At 41.6% G+C, this 16,996-nt stretch overlaps 1 protein-coding gene across 2 annotated transcripts in view; it reads left to right on the forward strand.

Moving 5' to 3' along the window:
* Window positions 1-16,996, forward strand: part of RNF145 (ring finger protein 145) — a 47,424-nt gene that overhangs the window by 15,749 nt on the left and 14,679 nt on the right. For both annotated transcript variants that reach the window (XM_041397807.1, XM_041397808.1), the window contains exons 3-5: window positions 2,823-2,931; window positions 11,778-11,869; window positions 16,667-16,902. In XM_041397807.1, coding sequence (XP_041253741.1) covers window positions 2,823-2,931; window positions 11,778-11,869; window positions 16,667-16,902 — 437 coding nt within the window. The remainder of the gene's footprint in view (window positions 1-2,822; window positions 2,932-11,777; window positions 11,870-16,666; window positions 16,903-16,996) is intronic.

Genomic DNA, 16,996 nt, shown 5'->3' on the forward strand with positions numbered 1-16,996 from the left:
AAGATTGAATGGCAACTACTTTAAATGTCTGTTGCTCTCCCCCTCTTCAAAGTCTAACAATTAAACCAAATGGCTGTTTCAAAGTGAACGTTTACATTCCAGCCCAAACTCCTGAGCAGTGGAGTTCATTGCTGAAGCTTCTGCAGTAACCTTGGCTGTCTCGTGCTGCTTCCCTGCACACATCTGAGCATCTGTGCAGTGTGGAAGCCTGCTGGTTAGAAGGCACTGTGACAGCACTTGCTTCATCTTTTAATTTAGCCTTCTATTTTTTTTTCCACTCCTTCATTGTATCCTGAAGAATCCTAAGTATTTTGATTAAATTTGTGATCATGTAGAGAAGAGTGAACTTCAGTGATATCTAAAGTCCTTGCATATATCACATCTTTGCCCTCTAAAACATGTTACTTTTACAGAAACAATCCTGCCATTGCTCAGGTACATCCTCACATGGCCAAGGAGCAGACTTTCTTGTGATAGAGTAAGGTAAAGATGACAGAGCTTAAATACAGATACAGCAAGCTCTCCCCCTCTTCAAAGTCTAACAATTAAACCAAATGGCTGTTTCAAAGTGAACGTTTACATTCCAGCCCAAACTCCTGAGCAGTGGAGTTCATTGCTGAAGCTTCTGCAGTAACCTTGGCTGTCTCGTGCTGCTTCCCTGCACACATCTGAGCATCTGTGCAGTGTGGAAGCCTGCTGGTTAGAAGGCACTGTGACAGCACTTGCTTCATCTTTTAATTTAGCCTTCTATTTTTTTTTCCACTCCTTCATTGTATCCTGAAGAATCCTAAGTATTTTGATTAAATTTGTGATCATGTAGAGAAGAGTGAACTAGTGATATCTGAAGTCCTTGCATGTATCACATCTTTGCCCTCTAAAACATGTTACTTTTACAGAAACAATCCTGCCATTGCTCAGGTACATCCTCACATGGCCAAGGAGCAGACTTTCTTGTGATAGAGTAAGGTAAAGATGACAGAGCTTAAATACAGATACAGCAAGCAGGTATTCTAAAACTATTTATAGAGTAATAGAGGAATAAAAGACTGCATAATAAACTCTGTTTAGTTCTCCACCTGAAGGTGAGTCACAGGCTACAGTGAGAAGGAAAGGTTTAGGGAGATTTGACTCGTGCTGGAATGGTAGATGGTTGTGGGTTGTTCCTCAGGGAGAACTGTCCCTCACAAAGGAACCCGGGTGAATGTAGCAGAGATCAGATGTAGGAATGTCTGCAGATGGTTTGAGAGCTCTGGAGCTGGCTCCTGAGGCTCGTGTGGTGCAAGGAAGTGAAATGTCTTCATGGGGACTGCTGAGGAGTTCCTGCTCTTGTCATTTGTGTGTTTGGTGGAAGGAAGGTGGCAAACAGGAATTCCAGCAAATGCAAAAACCGATGGTGTGGAACATCTGATGTGCTGTTCTTAGAAGCAAGTTACTCTGTATAAAACAAATTGCTAGAAGGAGACTGGTGGAGTGCTGTGTTTCAGGCCCCTTTAAAAAAGCTCAAAATAAAAATTATTCTGTTCTCCAGGCTGAACAGCCCCAGCTCTCCCAGCCTGTCCTCACAGAAGAGGTGCTTCAGCCCTCTGGTCATAGTGATATTGTACAGAATTAGTGACTTGTATGACACTTGATTTTTAATAAAAGATACTACCAATTCTTTCAGCTTTTTTAAAAGCACATCCTGAGACAAATGTACAACTTGTCACAACCACTACATGAAGATGATTGAAAAATTATCCTTAATGTTAAATACATAAATGATATACTGGTATTTTAAAAAGGTAAGTAAATAGGATTTGTCTGTTATTGATCCTGTAATCTGCATTATCTGAATTCATCTCTCCTTGCCATCCTGTGGGTCTGTTGTCTTTTGCAAGATTTTGAAGACCAAACTGTTGGTAGAATTTTACAGAGGTGGCTCATTGAAAGTAGCAGATACTAAGCAGCCTTGAAATACTTCTTCATAAATACTGACTCTGAAATATCTTTTTCAAATACTGGAACATGCTGTGTTCCCCAGCTGTTTTATAATACCCGGTTGTGCCACTGCTTATAAGTGCTTAATCTAGAGTTGCATTATTAAATATATTTCAAAAGCTCAAAATATAAATTAGCTAAAAAGACTGTGCCTGATGTTGCTGAATAAATGTATGAAACTTTAAATGTGACATGACTGGTGTGGTTGTGAGGGTCAGGATATGTTCTTCTCTAGCATTTTTTTCTTAGCTTCAGGGGAGCTGTTGGCTGTTGCTGGGTTGTTTTCCTAAATGGATCTCAGTGCCAGGCACTTGAACTGACCTTCAGAAAGAGTACAAGTGCACTGCAGTGATGGAGAGAGAGCTTGGAAATAAATATTTGTAAGGGCACCATGAGCTGGGTTTTTGACCTGCAGCCTGTCCGGAAAGGAGGAGTTTGGACATGCAACACCCACTTATGGGGTGGACTTCAAAGTACTGCTTTGTGTGGGTCTCTGAGAGAGATCCTTATGAAAACAAGGATCAGGGTTCTGCTTGTTGGAGAGGCTGCTGAGCAGCCAGGCTGTGGTCTTAAAGAGTAAAGCTGGATCTGCATTGGGTCATTTTCAACAGCCTCACTAAATGCTAATGAGAAGTGCAGGAACTGCTGGGATAAAAAGCTACAAATCCTAGGCTGTGGCAACTCTTGTCCTTGATTTATGCAACCCTGATACCTGGAGTGGGCTTTAATATGACTAATGTGGAGTAAAGCCTCTGTGTCCCCATCTTAAATTGTGAACATGCTAAGTGTTATTTTAATTTGGTGATAGCATTTTTTTAAATATCAGCTTCTGCTTTTTGTTACAGGTTACATCTTAAGTGTTGTGCTCCTTACTTTACCAAGGCAACACCTGGTTCAGCTTTACCTGTACTTTTTGACTGCACTGCTGCTTTATGCTGGGCACCAAATTTCCAGGTAAGGATAAATGGATTAATATTTTTAGCTTGGTTTGGACATTACAAAAATAACAGTTATTTTGTTATTATTTTCTATAAATGGTTTTGTGGAGGCCTTTTTTCTGTGTCAAACACCTAAATATATCTTGCTGTTCTTTGTCTTTGGAAAAGTTTACAGAATTAAATATGCAGCCAAGTAGTTCTTTGAAGTCATTGAAAAGCACCAGGAATTTTGAGCTACTTGTCTGGGGAGTGTAATGCCCACCAATCTAAGGAGAGGAAAGCACTTACCACAAGACTAAATGTGGCCTCTGATGCAGTAATCTGAGTTACTCAGTGGCTCAGCTAAAATGTTTTCAGCACTGGTGTGTTTTATACAGCAGACAGGATGTTACTTTTAGTTTCCTGGCACCTCAGGAGACAGAGCAAATAGAGATCTGGAATCCAGTAAAAGCAAAGTAGTAGTGGTATTTATTCTTAAAATGTATTACACAAATTTGAATTTACAGTGTATGCAGGTGTTTTGGATCTGAAACACAGAGCAGGAGTCTGGAGAACTCTGAGTCAAACAAGACAGAATCAACCATCTTTGTTTGGCCTCAGCTAAATGTGTTGAAAGCCAGTGTAAACTTTCATACTGACACAGTGTTTAATTGGAACCAAAGACACTGCCATCACATTAAAGGCTTTGCATGGGAAGTCTTGAAAATATGGATTTGAGCCTGACTTATTCTGGTGCCTGCTGATGGGAAACATTTAAAAATGTGCTTTCAGTTGATTTAATGGAAGTGATAGTTTTGTTATTTCCACATCAAAATTGTTCCAGAGCATTTGCTGGAATGTTTTTCTTGATATGTTGCAGTTCAGGGGAGTGTTAATGAAGGTTTTGTGATGATTTGACATGTCGCTGTTGTGGCTGTCAGGGTTGCAGTTAGTGATTTCTTGAAAAGGATGAGTGTACAAGAGAGGAGTTATAGCCTCTTACTGCCTCAGTAGGAAGGAAAAAATGGTTTATTGTCATCCTCTGGGGAGTCCTGAGTTGTTAGAGATGGAGTTTGTGGGTGTTTCTTCTAGGGTTAAAGGCTTATTTATTAGAAAAAGCAACCTAAACATCATATAAGTGTCGAAGTAATAAATCTAGTAACAAATGCCCATCAGACACAGGACTTTGCTGCAGAACATTTTACAGCTGGAGGTGTTTATGCCATTCCAGGTCTTTAAATTTTTTAGAAGAAAGGGAGAATTTATGCATTTGATTGATACATTAAGGGATAGCACTGTGTTTGCTTCTAATACCTTGTTTGTATTTCTGTGTGACAGAAATTCTGACTTCTGTTGCTTTCTGAGGTTTGAGACTTAATAGGCTTTATTGTAACATATTTAGTAAATACTGCTTGGACTGTTCTGTGTGTTCCTGCTGAGCTTTCTGTATTTGGTGCTCCTGGAGCGAGTTAATAAAGACTTTTAATTAAATCTTGCATCAACTAGCACAAAAAATATATTTAATTAAAAGATGTCATGGATTCAAATAGTCCAGCCGTATTCCCAAGGTATTTTGCAAGGCAAATGTAGCTGCTGACACTTCTGAGTGAGCTTACCCATTCCCTAGGCTGGTTTGCTTTGGAAGGAAGCACAGTGCAAGGGGCTCTCAGCTGAAGCCTTTGTACAGTCAGGGAATCATACGTGGAGAGTGACACGTGAATTAGCCCTACAAAAGAATTTTTGAATCCCATTAGTTTTCATACTGGAAATAGTAAAATGTGACAGACATATCAGTTGGCAGAGCCATTCCTATTATTGCCAAAGCTATCCAGTTCCAACTTATGTTTCTATTTAGCAGCCTGATCATTGCAAGACATACAGTAGTCACACGTGCAAACTGTTTTTCAGTGTTTTTTGCTAGCAATTCTGCTCAGAGCTGAAAACTTCCAGGGACTTGCTTGCATGCACTACCAGTTGGGATGCTATTTAAGACCAATGAAGAGGTCTTATATTGAGGCCAGTTTGGTTAGTGCAAATTATAGAACAAGACCAGAATCATCTGGCACTTGTGACTCTGCAGTGTCCTGGAAATTCTGAGCTGTTGAAAGACTTCAGCTTTCAGTGCTTTTTTTCCATCCCAGAAATAGCTTGCACTTCATCTGCAAGTCTGGGAATAAGATCGTCTGAATTTTATAGTTAAGCTCTGACTTCAGACTTCCAGGTTTATGTGACCTTGACAAGTTACTTAATTTTCTAAATGTTTTGTTCCTTACCTGCTGAGCTGAGAATTACCTTAATGTGTAAAGATGGTTTAGGTAATATTTGTGAATACTTGGAGCACCCCAGAAGATGCTACATTTGTATGTAGCATCCTAACCTGGCAATTTGGGTGGAAATAACATACCATCTGTTTATGGAAAGAAGAGAAGTCAGCTTTAAAAACCTAAAATCCAATTTAATGAAATCTCTTTGCCTTAGGTTTCCTGCAGCAGTCTCGTCTCCAATTTCAGGAGAAATTAGTTTAATAATGGAGTGGCACAGTAATAGGAACACCTTGAGCTGGATGCCTCCAGCCAGGGACCCAGAGCACACAAATCCTTGGGCCTTTGTACACTTTGCACCCATCCTGCATCCACTCTTGGTGTGCTTTGGTCCACACACCCCTTGGTCCAGTGGTGGGTTTTGGTCTGGGATCTTCTTTTCCTGTGTTGGATTCTTTCTCTGTCTCCAGGTGGGTGTTGGCTCCTTTATCTGGCTGGGTTGCAGCTTCTTCTGAGTTGTGGCCTCCTTATCTTCCAGTTCACTCTGCTCTCAGGGCCTCCCTTCATGTAACTGAGCAGGAGTTCAAGATAAGTTTGACTTTTCTAGGTGGGAGCTTGGAGCTGGTGAGAGTTTGAAGCTCGTGGCCTAAAACTCCAGCAGCTTTAGCTGCTTTTGGTAAGCAAAGCCACTTAGACAATACAGAATACAATTAAAAGAACACAGCTAACTAAACTTGATTTACAACAGTCCTGCTTTTTTTTATTAAGCATTCCTGCTTATGTATCAGAAGGAACTCGGAGTCTTTAAACACAACCCTTAGTCTCACATACAATGTTATTACAAGCAGCAGGCACAATATAAGCAGAGTGAACAAGGTCACCCCTGGATGGAGCATCTGAATATAGATTACATTGGTGTTGGTGACCACCCAAAGAGAGTTTTCCACCATCAGTATTGTGCCTCCTTCTTTGCTCTTTGCAAGACATGATGCATCTCTTCCGCACTGAATGGTGACTAGAATTTTTTGTCCATCATTTTGGAAACGTTCCAGCAGTTGATATAGGTCATCAGGTTTTAGTGGCTTCCTCACCAGTGCAAGATTCATTCTGGTGGGGATAGGTAGTAAATTTTAGCTTAAGTATAATTGGACTGTAACCATTGATTGGACATAATAGGAGTTGAATAATTAAAATTGCATCCCACAGTGTTTCTACAGTTAGAAGTAATTGAGTGATTATTTGTCCCTATAGTGATGTTATTTACAAACATAAGGTTACAAAGGGTTCTTACACAAACACATTCTTTTCCAATATAGGCAAATACAGTTTCAGGGGTTTCTTTGGAATGTATTTCAAGTGACAGACGTTTTGTTCAGTGTCAGAACAAATGTCTTGAGCTTTGATGGTTTTACTTTCACAAATAAATCCCTGTTGTTGAGCACATGCATCGACATTGATGCTGCCATTTGATACTGTTGTCTTGGGCCCATACTCAGCTCTGGTGGGTAGAGAGCAGTTCCATCATGATTCAATCCCAATGCAGGGATTGGGTCTGTGGTGTAGTCTGATGTGGAACATATTGTTGAGACAAAAACTGTGCCATTGTTACTCTGGGGCTATATGGGAAATTGGCTGCATACCACCACTGTTGGAATTGTCAAAATCAGTTGCATTTTCGCAATTTTTGTTTGTTTAAATTTCAATGTGTGAGATCTACCCTTCCCCTTCTCTTATGGTTGTGGCTGCCACATACTGTATCTACAGTTGTGCTTGGGTGCAGCTAAGAGCTAGTGCTGATTTCAGAAATTTCTGGGATCAACTCCTCCCTTACCTGTGGAGGGCTGGTGGCTGAGCTCATTGTGTGGGCAGTGGGGCAGTGGTTGGATCATGAGCTGCATTGGATTCACAACAAAAAATGAGAGCTGCTTCTTTAGGTTTTACAGAGCTTTAGGGCTGGGTAACCCAGCCCCTAACAATCCATGTGAATTAGCTCCTCTTTAGTGCTATTAACTTTATACCACACTGAATTGTGCATTGATTATGTACTTAGCCATGCAGCTGTGGTCATCTGGGTTAACAGCACCAGGAGTGGTGAGTGAGCTGTCCCACTTCATCTCTCAGAGTATCAGTTCTTCATAGTGCCATCATTCATTAGCTGGCTGGTTACTCACCCCTCGTTTGACATGAGACTGGTGTATCCAATTTTCTTTCCCTAAAGCAGCAATGCATTTGTGCAGGGCTTTTATCCTCTAAGCGGAGTCGTAAATAAGTGAGTCTTAATTGATTGAGAGTTCCATGTAGTGGCCAAATTTCCTGGGGCCCCCACCAGCTGTCCTAGTAATATATGGCCATTCCTTCTGGCACAAGGCCACTGTGTGCTCTTTAGATAATTGAGCTGTACCATAAATCTTTTCTCAATTTTGCAATACCTTGGCCAAGGGCATCCCCTTTTCTACGCTGTGTTTGTTCTCTTTTACCAGGAAGAATAAAGAAAAAGCAGCAAAAAAGATTCAGGGGGACCCTCCTGTGGAGTCACGAGGTTCTGAGAGGAGCGTAGGTGCAGCTGGATCCAGTCTTAGTGTCAGATTTGGCTAACAGTTTGTATCTAAAGGATTACATTTCCCATTGCTATGAGGGACTTGAACCCCATTGTTACATGTGTAATTGAATCCCCTTTCTGTGTGCACATTACTGCCTGATCAGGCTGTGCAGCTGTGAGTGAGCTGCAGTAGAGGGGGGACTCAGACACACCCTGATACTGAGAAAGACTCAAACCCACTGCAGGACCTTCTCCAAATCTGCCTGGGGAGTTTTAACTCTCACCCCTCAATGTCTCCTGCTCCAGAGGTGCCTGGTGAAGTCACCTGATGCCAGAACTTGGGTATTGGAAGACAAGGTGTGAAAGTGGTTTCCTGCAGCAGTTTCCAGTTCCAAGAAAAATTAGTTTAATAATGGAGTGAGTGGCACAGTAATAGGAACACCTTGAGCTGGGTGCCTCCAGCCAGGGATCCAGAGCATAGACATCACTGAGCCTTTGTACCCTGACTGTCAGTGCACCCATCCTGCATCCACTCTTGGTGTGCTTTGGTCCACACACCCCTGGGTCCAGTGGTGGGTGGTCTGGGACCTTCTTGCTCCCTGTTGGATTCTTTTCTCTGTCTGCAGGTGGGTGTTGGTTGCTTTTATTTGGCTGGGTTGCAGCTTCTGCTGTGACCCAGAGCTCACACTGCTCTCAGGGCCTCCCTTCATGAGCAGGAGTTCAAGATAAGTTCAGTTTTCCTAGGTGGAGCTTGCAGATTGTGAGTGAAGACTCCAGCAGCTTCAGCTACTCATGCTAAGGAAAACTACTTAGACAAAAGAATGCAGTTTGAAAGAATGCAGTGAGCTAAATTAATTTACCACAGTCCTGTTGCTCCTGACAAGGAAGGTGGATGCTGGTTTTATTTCATATGAGTAGCACAAATGTCTGGCTTAAAAGAATCACATTGGTTTTACCCATTTCCAGCAAAAAGCAGCTTGGGAAAAATAAGTGATGCAGTTATGCAGAATAGAAGTGTTACAATTAAACATACTGTTAATGCTAAAACTGGAGTTCACATCATTATTTTATTTCATGTTTTGCAGTTTTATTATGATTGTATCCCAGGTGTGTTGAGCCTCACAGAGCTTAAAATGAGAAGGGCTGGGAGCAAGAGACTGAATTGTTTCTTATGGACAAACTTAAAATACACTTAATTTTAAGATTGTCTGTAGACATTAGAAACCTATGGAGAGTGTGTTTGATGTTGACAGTGCAGATTAATCTCCCAAAGTAAATGTCAGCAATATGAGTCCGTTAGGTCAGATAACCACTGTACCTTATGTCACTCAATTATAAAGCATATTTTTAGTAATGGAAGACCTTTTTGTACCTCAGTAACAAAGAAACAATCACATGTGAGAAATTATGACTTTTGGAGCAATTTAGTCATGACTGTCCATGGGTACCTGTTAGCAGGCCAGCAGTTGGATTAAATGGGGATGGGAATGAATCTGCAGAATGAACAGCAGGCAATGTAAGCTTTATTCTTAAATCCCAATTTTCCAAAGTAATGTAGTTTCAGTCATTTCATTAACTAGTAAATAATGATTTTAGCATTCTTGTTTTCTTACACTGCTGCAGTAAAGTGAACAATTCTGGAGATTAATACAGTTTTAATTGATCAAAATTGAGTGCAGGCACTTGCTTTTTTCAGCATCTTGTATGGCACTGCAGCTGTTTGAGGCATCTTCTGATTGGTGTCTGTGCCAAAAGATCCTTGTGTTTGTACTGGTAATAGGAGAATCATTGCTTTCACTTTCCTCATTCAGCCATCAGCTAAAAATACTGTTTAAAAAATTTAGGAGATCTTAAAACATTGCTTCTCCAAACTGGTGGGCCTAAGACTCAGTTATAATTGAGAGTTAGAGAATTCAGCCAAGTGCAGACCTCTGTGCAGATGACTGAATCAGACAACAGCAAGAAATGCAGCTCGAAGAAATTTGGGTCATCTCCAAGCGCGCTCTGGTGTTGAAGGAGCAACTGTAAGTGCAGCTTTGTTCGTGTCTCTTGGCTGAGCTGTGTAAGGTCATCTTGCTGCACTTGGTATCCTGGATGATTTTATAACCTGTTTCCTAACAAGTATAGAAGAAATTTGATGTCTTCACTGCTTTCCTTCCAGCAGCTTAGAAATAGCCAATGTTTCCAGCCAAAATTTGAGGCTGGAGCATGATTTTGCCAAGACAAAAAGCCATCTCCAGCATGTTGCAAGGGTTGTTATTTTTTCTCTCTTCTGTAACTGATGGATTACCCTGTTTGTGTTGCTGATGCTTTCAGAAAGTGCTTTCTGCTGGTCCATATGATGTAAATAAATAAAAATAACCCCTTTGTCTGAAGGATTACAACCTTATGGATTTTGGAAGATGGAAAAGAAGCAGTTGTGCTTAGCTATACCTGGAGAACAGGGGGAAGATTTCTGTCTAGAATTGTCATTTGAGGTGCCTTTTCAGTCCTCATGTGCTTTTAATTGTAGGTTGCAGTCTAAAGAACTCATTTCAACATACCTCACATATACTATGACACTTGAAAAGCTGCTCTGAGTAGGCAGTGTTGTCAGCTATGAAGAACAGGCTTTGAAGTGTTTGTTTTAGTACTTTGAGATTTATATCTTGAATTCCAGAGATTTTTTGCAAGTGAAAATGTGAATAGCTTTGCTTGGGGTAGCAAGTTAATCCTAGGAGCAGAGTGTATGTTCCCATATTTCTGGGGAAAAGTGAATGGTCCCAGTAGCACTAAATTGCATCTATTTCTGCACTAAAATAGAAAAAGCAGTTCTTGTATTGACTGTGGTTTCCAGTCCTGTTTTGCTGTGCTTTGTCTGCATCTGCTCCCAGCAAGTGTGGCTGGCCTCAGTGATAAAAATAAACACGGAATAACTGAATTGCCCCTCGAGCAAACAGACTCTGCAAGCTCCACGCAGGGTCAGACCAAGTGTGTCTGTCTGGCATTCCTGGGATGTGATGCAGGTAGATGTGAGTCCTGGGCAGGATCAGCCAGAAGCAAACTCGGGGGTTTTGTATTGCTGATGCCAGAGCTGGTGGTGCCCTAACGAGGGTGGAGCTGCAGCTGCCCGGGAGTGGAGCAGGAAGGGTCGCAGGGCATGGCAGAAAAATGGGCTGCATGTGGAAGGTCAGGAGCATTGCCTGCTGTTGATGGCAGGGGATTGAGGAGCCACTGCAGAATTCCTGCTCTGCTGGTCCAGGTTCAGCTTCTGAAGGTGTGAAATGCCTGCTCTTTGTGTGAGGTTCATATTTGAGTTCTGTTGATGTGTTAATCTACTCAAGGGCAGAGCCAAAGGGTGACCAGCAGGAACAGGAAACTGCCCAGGGTCCTCAGATTCTTAGCTTGCACTTTGGTTGCCAGAGCCTACCCTCCCAGCCCACCTTTTCTGAGGGGAATCACAGATCTTCAGGCTCTCTTACTGTGTCTGTCAATAGTGTTTTAGCAGTTTGTGGGTATCTGGTAGAATAGAACTAAACTTTTAAATTGTGTTGGACAAAAGGGCAATGTAGCAACTCTGTTCCTGACTCTACCCCATGACTATTGCTTTTCCTTCATACTTACCTTTTAAGTGAATGTAAAGAACTTTGTAAATGCAAAATACTATAAGCATTGAATTGGAAGATCTTGCTATCAAGCTCTCAGAATTTTTTTTCACACAACCACCACGTTGCTGGTGGGAAAAGAAATTATTGTTCGGAAGAAAAACACTTAATAAGGATACTTAAAAATGGAATGGTGCCTAAGAGGCTTTGTCAATAAGCAGTTTTGAGGCCACGCTCTAAAGAACAGCTTAGATGTCCCAAAGGATTTTTACAGCTCTGCCAGTGAGTCTAATTACAGATAATTCTGCTCTCGCTCAAGTCATGCCTCACTTGGATCCTTCCATCAGCACGGCTGCTGGAACAGCAGCGTTAATATTGCTTTTTGCAATTTAGTTAATTGGCTGTGATGTACACTGAAGTTACATATATGTGGAATGAATAAATTGCTTCTTGTCTGAATCAGATAGATCATAACAGTTTGTGGGTTTGTGTTTTTTAGGGATTATGTGAGGAGCGAACTGGAATCAGGCTATGAAGGACCAATGTACTTGGAGCCTCTCTCCATGAACCGTTTCATGACTGCTTTAGTAGGTAAGTGCTTTAAATAATTGAGAGGAGAGAGCTCTAATTCTCTTCACTGGAACCTATGCATGTTTTATCTCTTTATTACTTTAACTTGTTGTGATTCCTATTAATATGCAAGAGGCATGGGAGGATAGCTGTGTCCTGCCTGGCTTTTTCTATGCCATTGATTTACCAGTACCCCATACTTGCAGCTCTGAAATATTTTCCAGGTCTGTTTGTTATGCTTTGCCTCTGTTATTCTCAGACTATGCAGTCTGATTGAGAACAACTGGAGTGTCTATAATAACTTTATGTGGAAAGTACTGTAGAAATTTCAATAGTTATGTGCATTTGTAGCGTTTTTGTTAATTCAGGTGTTGTACACATAAATTCTTCATTGGCTTTATAGCTAAACAATGTCATTCTCTTACAAATCTGATTAAATGCATTGATGGGTGTGAGCATGGGACTACAGCCTACTGGTTTTCTTACAGAGTCCTGAGGATATTTCTAATTAAAGAATTAAGGAATAACAAGTCAAACACATGTAAATTGTTTGATTAATGGCAGAGATGACTTCCCTTCCTAAAAATCCCAAATAAATCATGAAGAATTGGACTTCCCAGAGTGTTTCTTTACTCTTTGAACTTTGACTGGAAGAGAATAAATTCACTGTTAAGGTTGCTACACCAAACTGTATGTTCTCCTGAGAGGATACTGGTATACACATACACACATACACCATGTGTATTTTAAAATGAAGTTTGAGACAAGCTTGGAAGAAAAATCTTCCTTAATTCCTTTCACTAAGATCTATGGTTTTCATCAGATTATTGACAGATTTAGTCAGCCATGTACTACTGTTGGCAAAACTCAGCTGCTTTCTGTTTACTTGCAGCTGCTACTGGCAGATAAAAATGGGTTTACTACTTTACTGTATGTTAGGTCTGACAGAATTTACCCATCTCCTGTTTGCCTGCATCCTTACTTTTAAATGTGGCATTTGTCTTTGATTTTAATATTTTTAATAGAAGTAACACTGGTAATTTTCAAGGAAAGATTATTTAGATACAATTTTCTCTCTCTTCTGACTGCCTAGATATATTTTCTTGTCTTGTCAAATGATGCCAAAGCACAGCTAAAGCTTTTGGCATGTTTTCTACGAGAAAATGTTTGTAATTAGTCCTGTGAATCTCTCCCAGGTGCAGTGCAGGGTTCCATGGTAAAGCAGAATCCCTCAGAGAGCTTCACAGAGCATCATGCAGGCCTGGGCAGGAAGAGATCACGAGGCATTGTGTCATTCAGTAACATGTAAAAACTAAACCAAGGGTCAAACCCAGCATGCTGCATCTAGGTTTTAATAGGGACTAAAAACAAGTGAGAAAAAGATAATGGTGTTAGTCAGTACAGTTTTGGGTTGTAGTGGGTATCAGACTGAAGTGTCCCCTTACTGTAATTGTGTTTCAGAAATAAATGCTTGTGATTGTATTAGCAAATGTGTATGTGTTAACATATTTAATATCCCCATTCTTAATTTTCCTTATACTTTCACAGCCAACTTGAAAATGTAATTGTGGTCTTGATGACAAGCAGTCATCTTAGGAGACAAGTTGTGAAAGTGGTCTGTGAGGCTTGACAGTGTTTTGTATAAATATGAAATGTTTTCATTTGTTGTATACAAGATTTGTTGTATACAAGGTCATTTATTCAGTGGAGTCTCAGAAATACACAGTGGTGTCATCTTCACAGCAAAATCAATGTACAGGTGCTTTGCTCCATCTTTTTCTCACACATTCTCACAGGGTGTTGTGCTGCAGCACTGCTGGCAGGCACCAAAGCAAGTGCATGAGGGAATGGACTAATGGTGCTACTGGTACAGCTCTGGTTCCTGAAGTTCTGGTCAGAATTAAGGGAGTGATGTACATTATCAGTTGGTTCACAAAAGTAACCTTTGTTAATGCTTTTATTCATTAATACTTTCTGAAGGGGATCTCACAGTCATTTCTTCCCCTGCATTTAACTCAGTCTGATGGCTGTTGTCTAGGGATGATAGGAACACATTAAGTGCTGGATGGAAGAAATAAATGTCTTTGGAGATGGCCCCTTGGATGAGTGAGCCACTTCAGAGCACATCAGCTGTGAACTTTTTCAAAGCTGCTGCGTGGTTTTGCAGTGATGCTGCCATGAGGACTTGCTTTTCCTTATGGCACAGTAATGGGGTTTTATATCAACTTTCGGATACCTTGTTTTTGAGTAAGTCACTGATGTAGCCAGGGAGTTTGTCAACATCAGCTTTCTAAAATTGTGAATGAAATAAAGATGCTTCTTTACTCCGAGTGGCTGTACCATGTCAGCTTCCTTGTTGAACATTTTCCATTAGCTTATGCACTGAGAGGCTCTGGCTACCTGTCAGCAATGTTTAATGTATCTGTGGAGGTTTGGGGAAGGGAAAAGAATGGGCAGGAAGTTCACACAGTGGATTTTTTCCTTATTGCTTCATTCCCTAGCAGAGGACCCTGGTTGGTGTCTTCCAGGGGTGTTACAGCTGTTGGGTTCATTAGCTGTGACTGTCAGTTTTCAGGCCACAGCATTTCAGTTTACAGGGTGCAAACATTCAGCTGGATCTGATAGTCATAGCAGATACCTCGAGTGTTAAAATCTGTGGTTTGATGTGAGTTACTTTCTCTGGCTGATCCTGCTGTGTGATGTTAATGACTGATCCTGTGCAGCCCCACCTGCAGATAAAGTGTGATTTACTGCAGAGAGGGATTGGCTGTCCTGAACTAAGGTGCTGCTAGCCCAGTTTAAAATGGGAAGTACCATCACTCAAAGCTCCGTTGGAGACATTCATGCCTTTCCTGCAGGGGTTGAGAATTGACAAAGTGCACACTTCAGGGAGGAGGTTGGAGCCTCCAGAGAGAGTGCTCCATGTATTTCCTTTGGTGTGTACAATTCTCCTTCCCATGACAAGTAACTTTTGATCAGTGTTTAAATTAAAAGGGTGGGAGGGCCAGAGCTGAGCAGGGATGAGCAGCACACTCCACACGTGGCTGTTGGAGGAAAGCAGGTTCTGCTGTTTACTGAGACTGAACTTAGAGCTCTAATTTGTGATCAGAGACCTCCAGAGAGCACTGGATTGTTTATTGTGATGCTGTTGCAGTATTTGATTTCAGATGACAACACTTATTAAATTAAATGACGAACACATTGGATGCTGGTGTTTGTGTCCCTTTGTGTGTGAAGCTGAGTTGCCGTAGTTACCATGAGTCGCAGAAATTCTCACAAGCTGCCTGCCAGGCTCCTGAATATGACAGCACAGCAGTGAGCTGGTGGTGTTTTAAATAGGGTTGTAGCAACGTGTGTGTGGGCAGAGAACAACAAAGCAGAGGGAGAATGCTTCAGAGCTGGAGTCTGCTGAACGTTTAAAGAGATGAGTAGAGTAACTTTCTGGGAGGCTCAGAAGACCCAGTATGCTGATAGTGCCGTGCTGAGAGCAAGGGTGCTTGTTCTGCAGAGACATCTGCTAATTCAGAAATACATCTATCAAATTGACAGTAGGAATTTAACTTGAAAGGGGACAGCATGAAGGAGGGAGGGCTTTGTATGCTTAAGCAGTAGAGGTTAGATATTGCTTTCAGCTCAGTTGCAGTTATTTTGAAAGCAGAAGTCCTTCCCTAGGTAGGGAAGCTTGGCAGAATGAAAGCAAAACTCTGGTACTGCTGTTTCTCCTCTGGCAGCTTCCTTCCCCAAGCCATCCAGAAGGGCTTACAAGGTCAGTGAGCTTAAGTGAGCACATGGAGCTCATGCAGACCTAGAGATGTTACTGGCCTTGGTCTGGTTCGTCTCTTTTTCTAAGCCAGGTTCTGGTTTCAGGAAAAGTTATGAAATGCAAACTTGGAGGTAGTTCCAAACCAGAGCATTAGCACTTGAATTTAGTACCATGTATTGTGGCATTTGGATATAAATTAACATAGATGGTGAAGAAGAGTCTGTTTTCAAATAATATGCCATAAATTTCTTCCTTGTTGCAAAATGATGAATGAGGATTGTTCTTATCCACACAATGTGCATTTCACCCCATTCAGTTTCCTCTGGGATCGAGGGAACTTCAGTGTCTCTGATGGAAGCAGTTATACTGAAGTGATCTTAGTGCTTTAGAAAAACTACCCTCCAAATCTGTGGGTGTGTGGGGGAGATGTGCTCATGCTTATGCCCCCACCAGCTCTTAAAGAGAATTTAGTTGTTAATTATCTGTCACTTGCAAGCTTCAGTGATCATTCTGAGCAACTACCTCAGGGCGTTATGAAATTATTGAAGTCTCAGCTGCTGACCTGGCTGTTCTCCTGTTGCTGTTCCTCTCGACAGTGTAAATATTGTTGCTCTAAAAGCCATTTGGGACCTCTTGATTGCTTTTTTGTGTAGGTCAGGATGAAATAGTGTAGCTGGGCTTCAGAAAAGCTGCTCTGTGTACAGATACTGATGGGATTTCAGCTGAGCTGGGGGTGGTGAGGAAAAAGAGGGCTGGCTTGTTGAGTTAGCCTCTGTATGATTTATTCCTGGGGCTTTATTAATCTGATTCTGCATGTGTTTTGGGTTTACAGCTGGCTAATCTGGGAAGTGAAAGCATTTTGGAAAGGGTAACTTTAGTGACCCGGCAAAAGACACAGAGAGGAGCCTGGTTTCGTAACAGAGATGTCCTACTTAGAACCGTCATAATATGCTGGATGTTGATAACGGTGTTCTGGAAAGATAACGCATTAAAAATACGCTTTTTCCTGAAGGGGATAATCAGCTTGATTCTGAACTGCTGTGTCGCGTTTCCAGGGCAGCTGGTGGTGTGCACGCTCTGCTCCTGCGTCATGAAGACCAAGCAGATCTGGCTCTTCTCCGCGCACATGCTCCCTCTGCTGGCTCGGCTCTGCCTCGTCCCGCTCGAGACCATCGTCATCATCAACAAATTCGCCATGATTTTCACCGGCTTGGAAGTTCTCTACTTCCTGGCGTCAAATCTTCTGGTGCCCTATAACCTGGCGAAGTCTGCGTACAGAGAGCTTGTCCAGGTAAAATGGTGGATGTAACCATTCTGTTTTCTGTGCCTTTTATGCAGGAAACAAGTATAAAAAAAAACCACTTTAGCTGTCTTCTGTGCACCTG

This window comes from Onychostruthus taczanowskii, unplaced genomic scaffold (genome assembly GCF_017590055.1).
Source record: "Onychostruthus taczanowskii isolate IOZ18803 unplaced genomic scaffold, ASM1759005v1 scaffold14, whole genome shotgun sequence".
NCBI lineage: Eukaryota > Metazoa > Chordata > Aves > Passeriformes > Passeridae > Onychostruthus > Onychostruthus taczanowskii.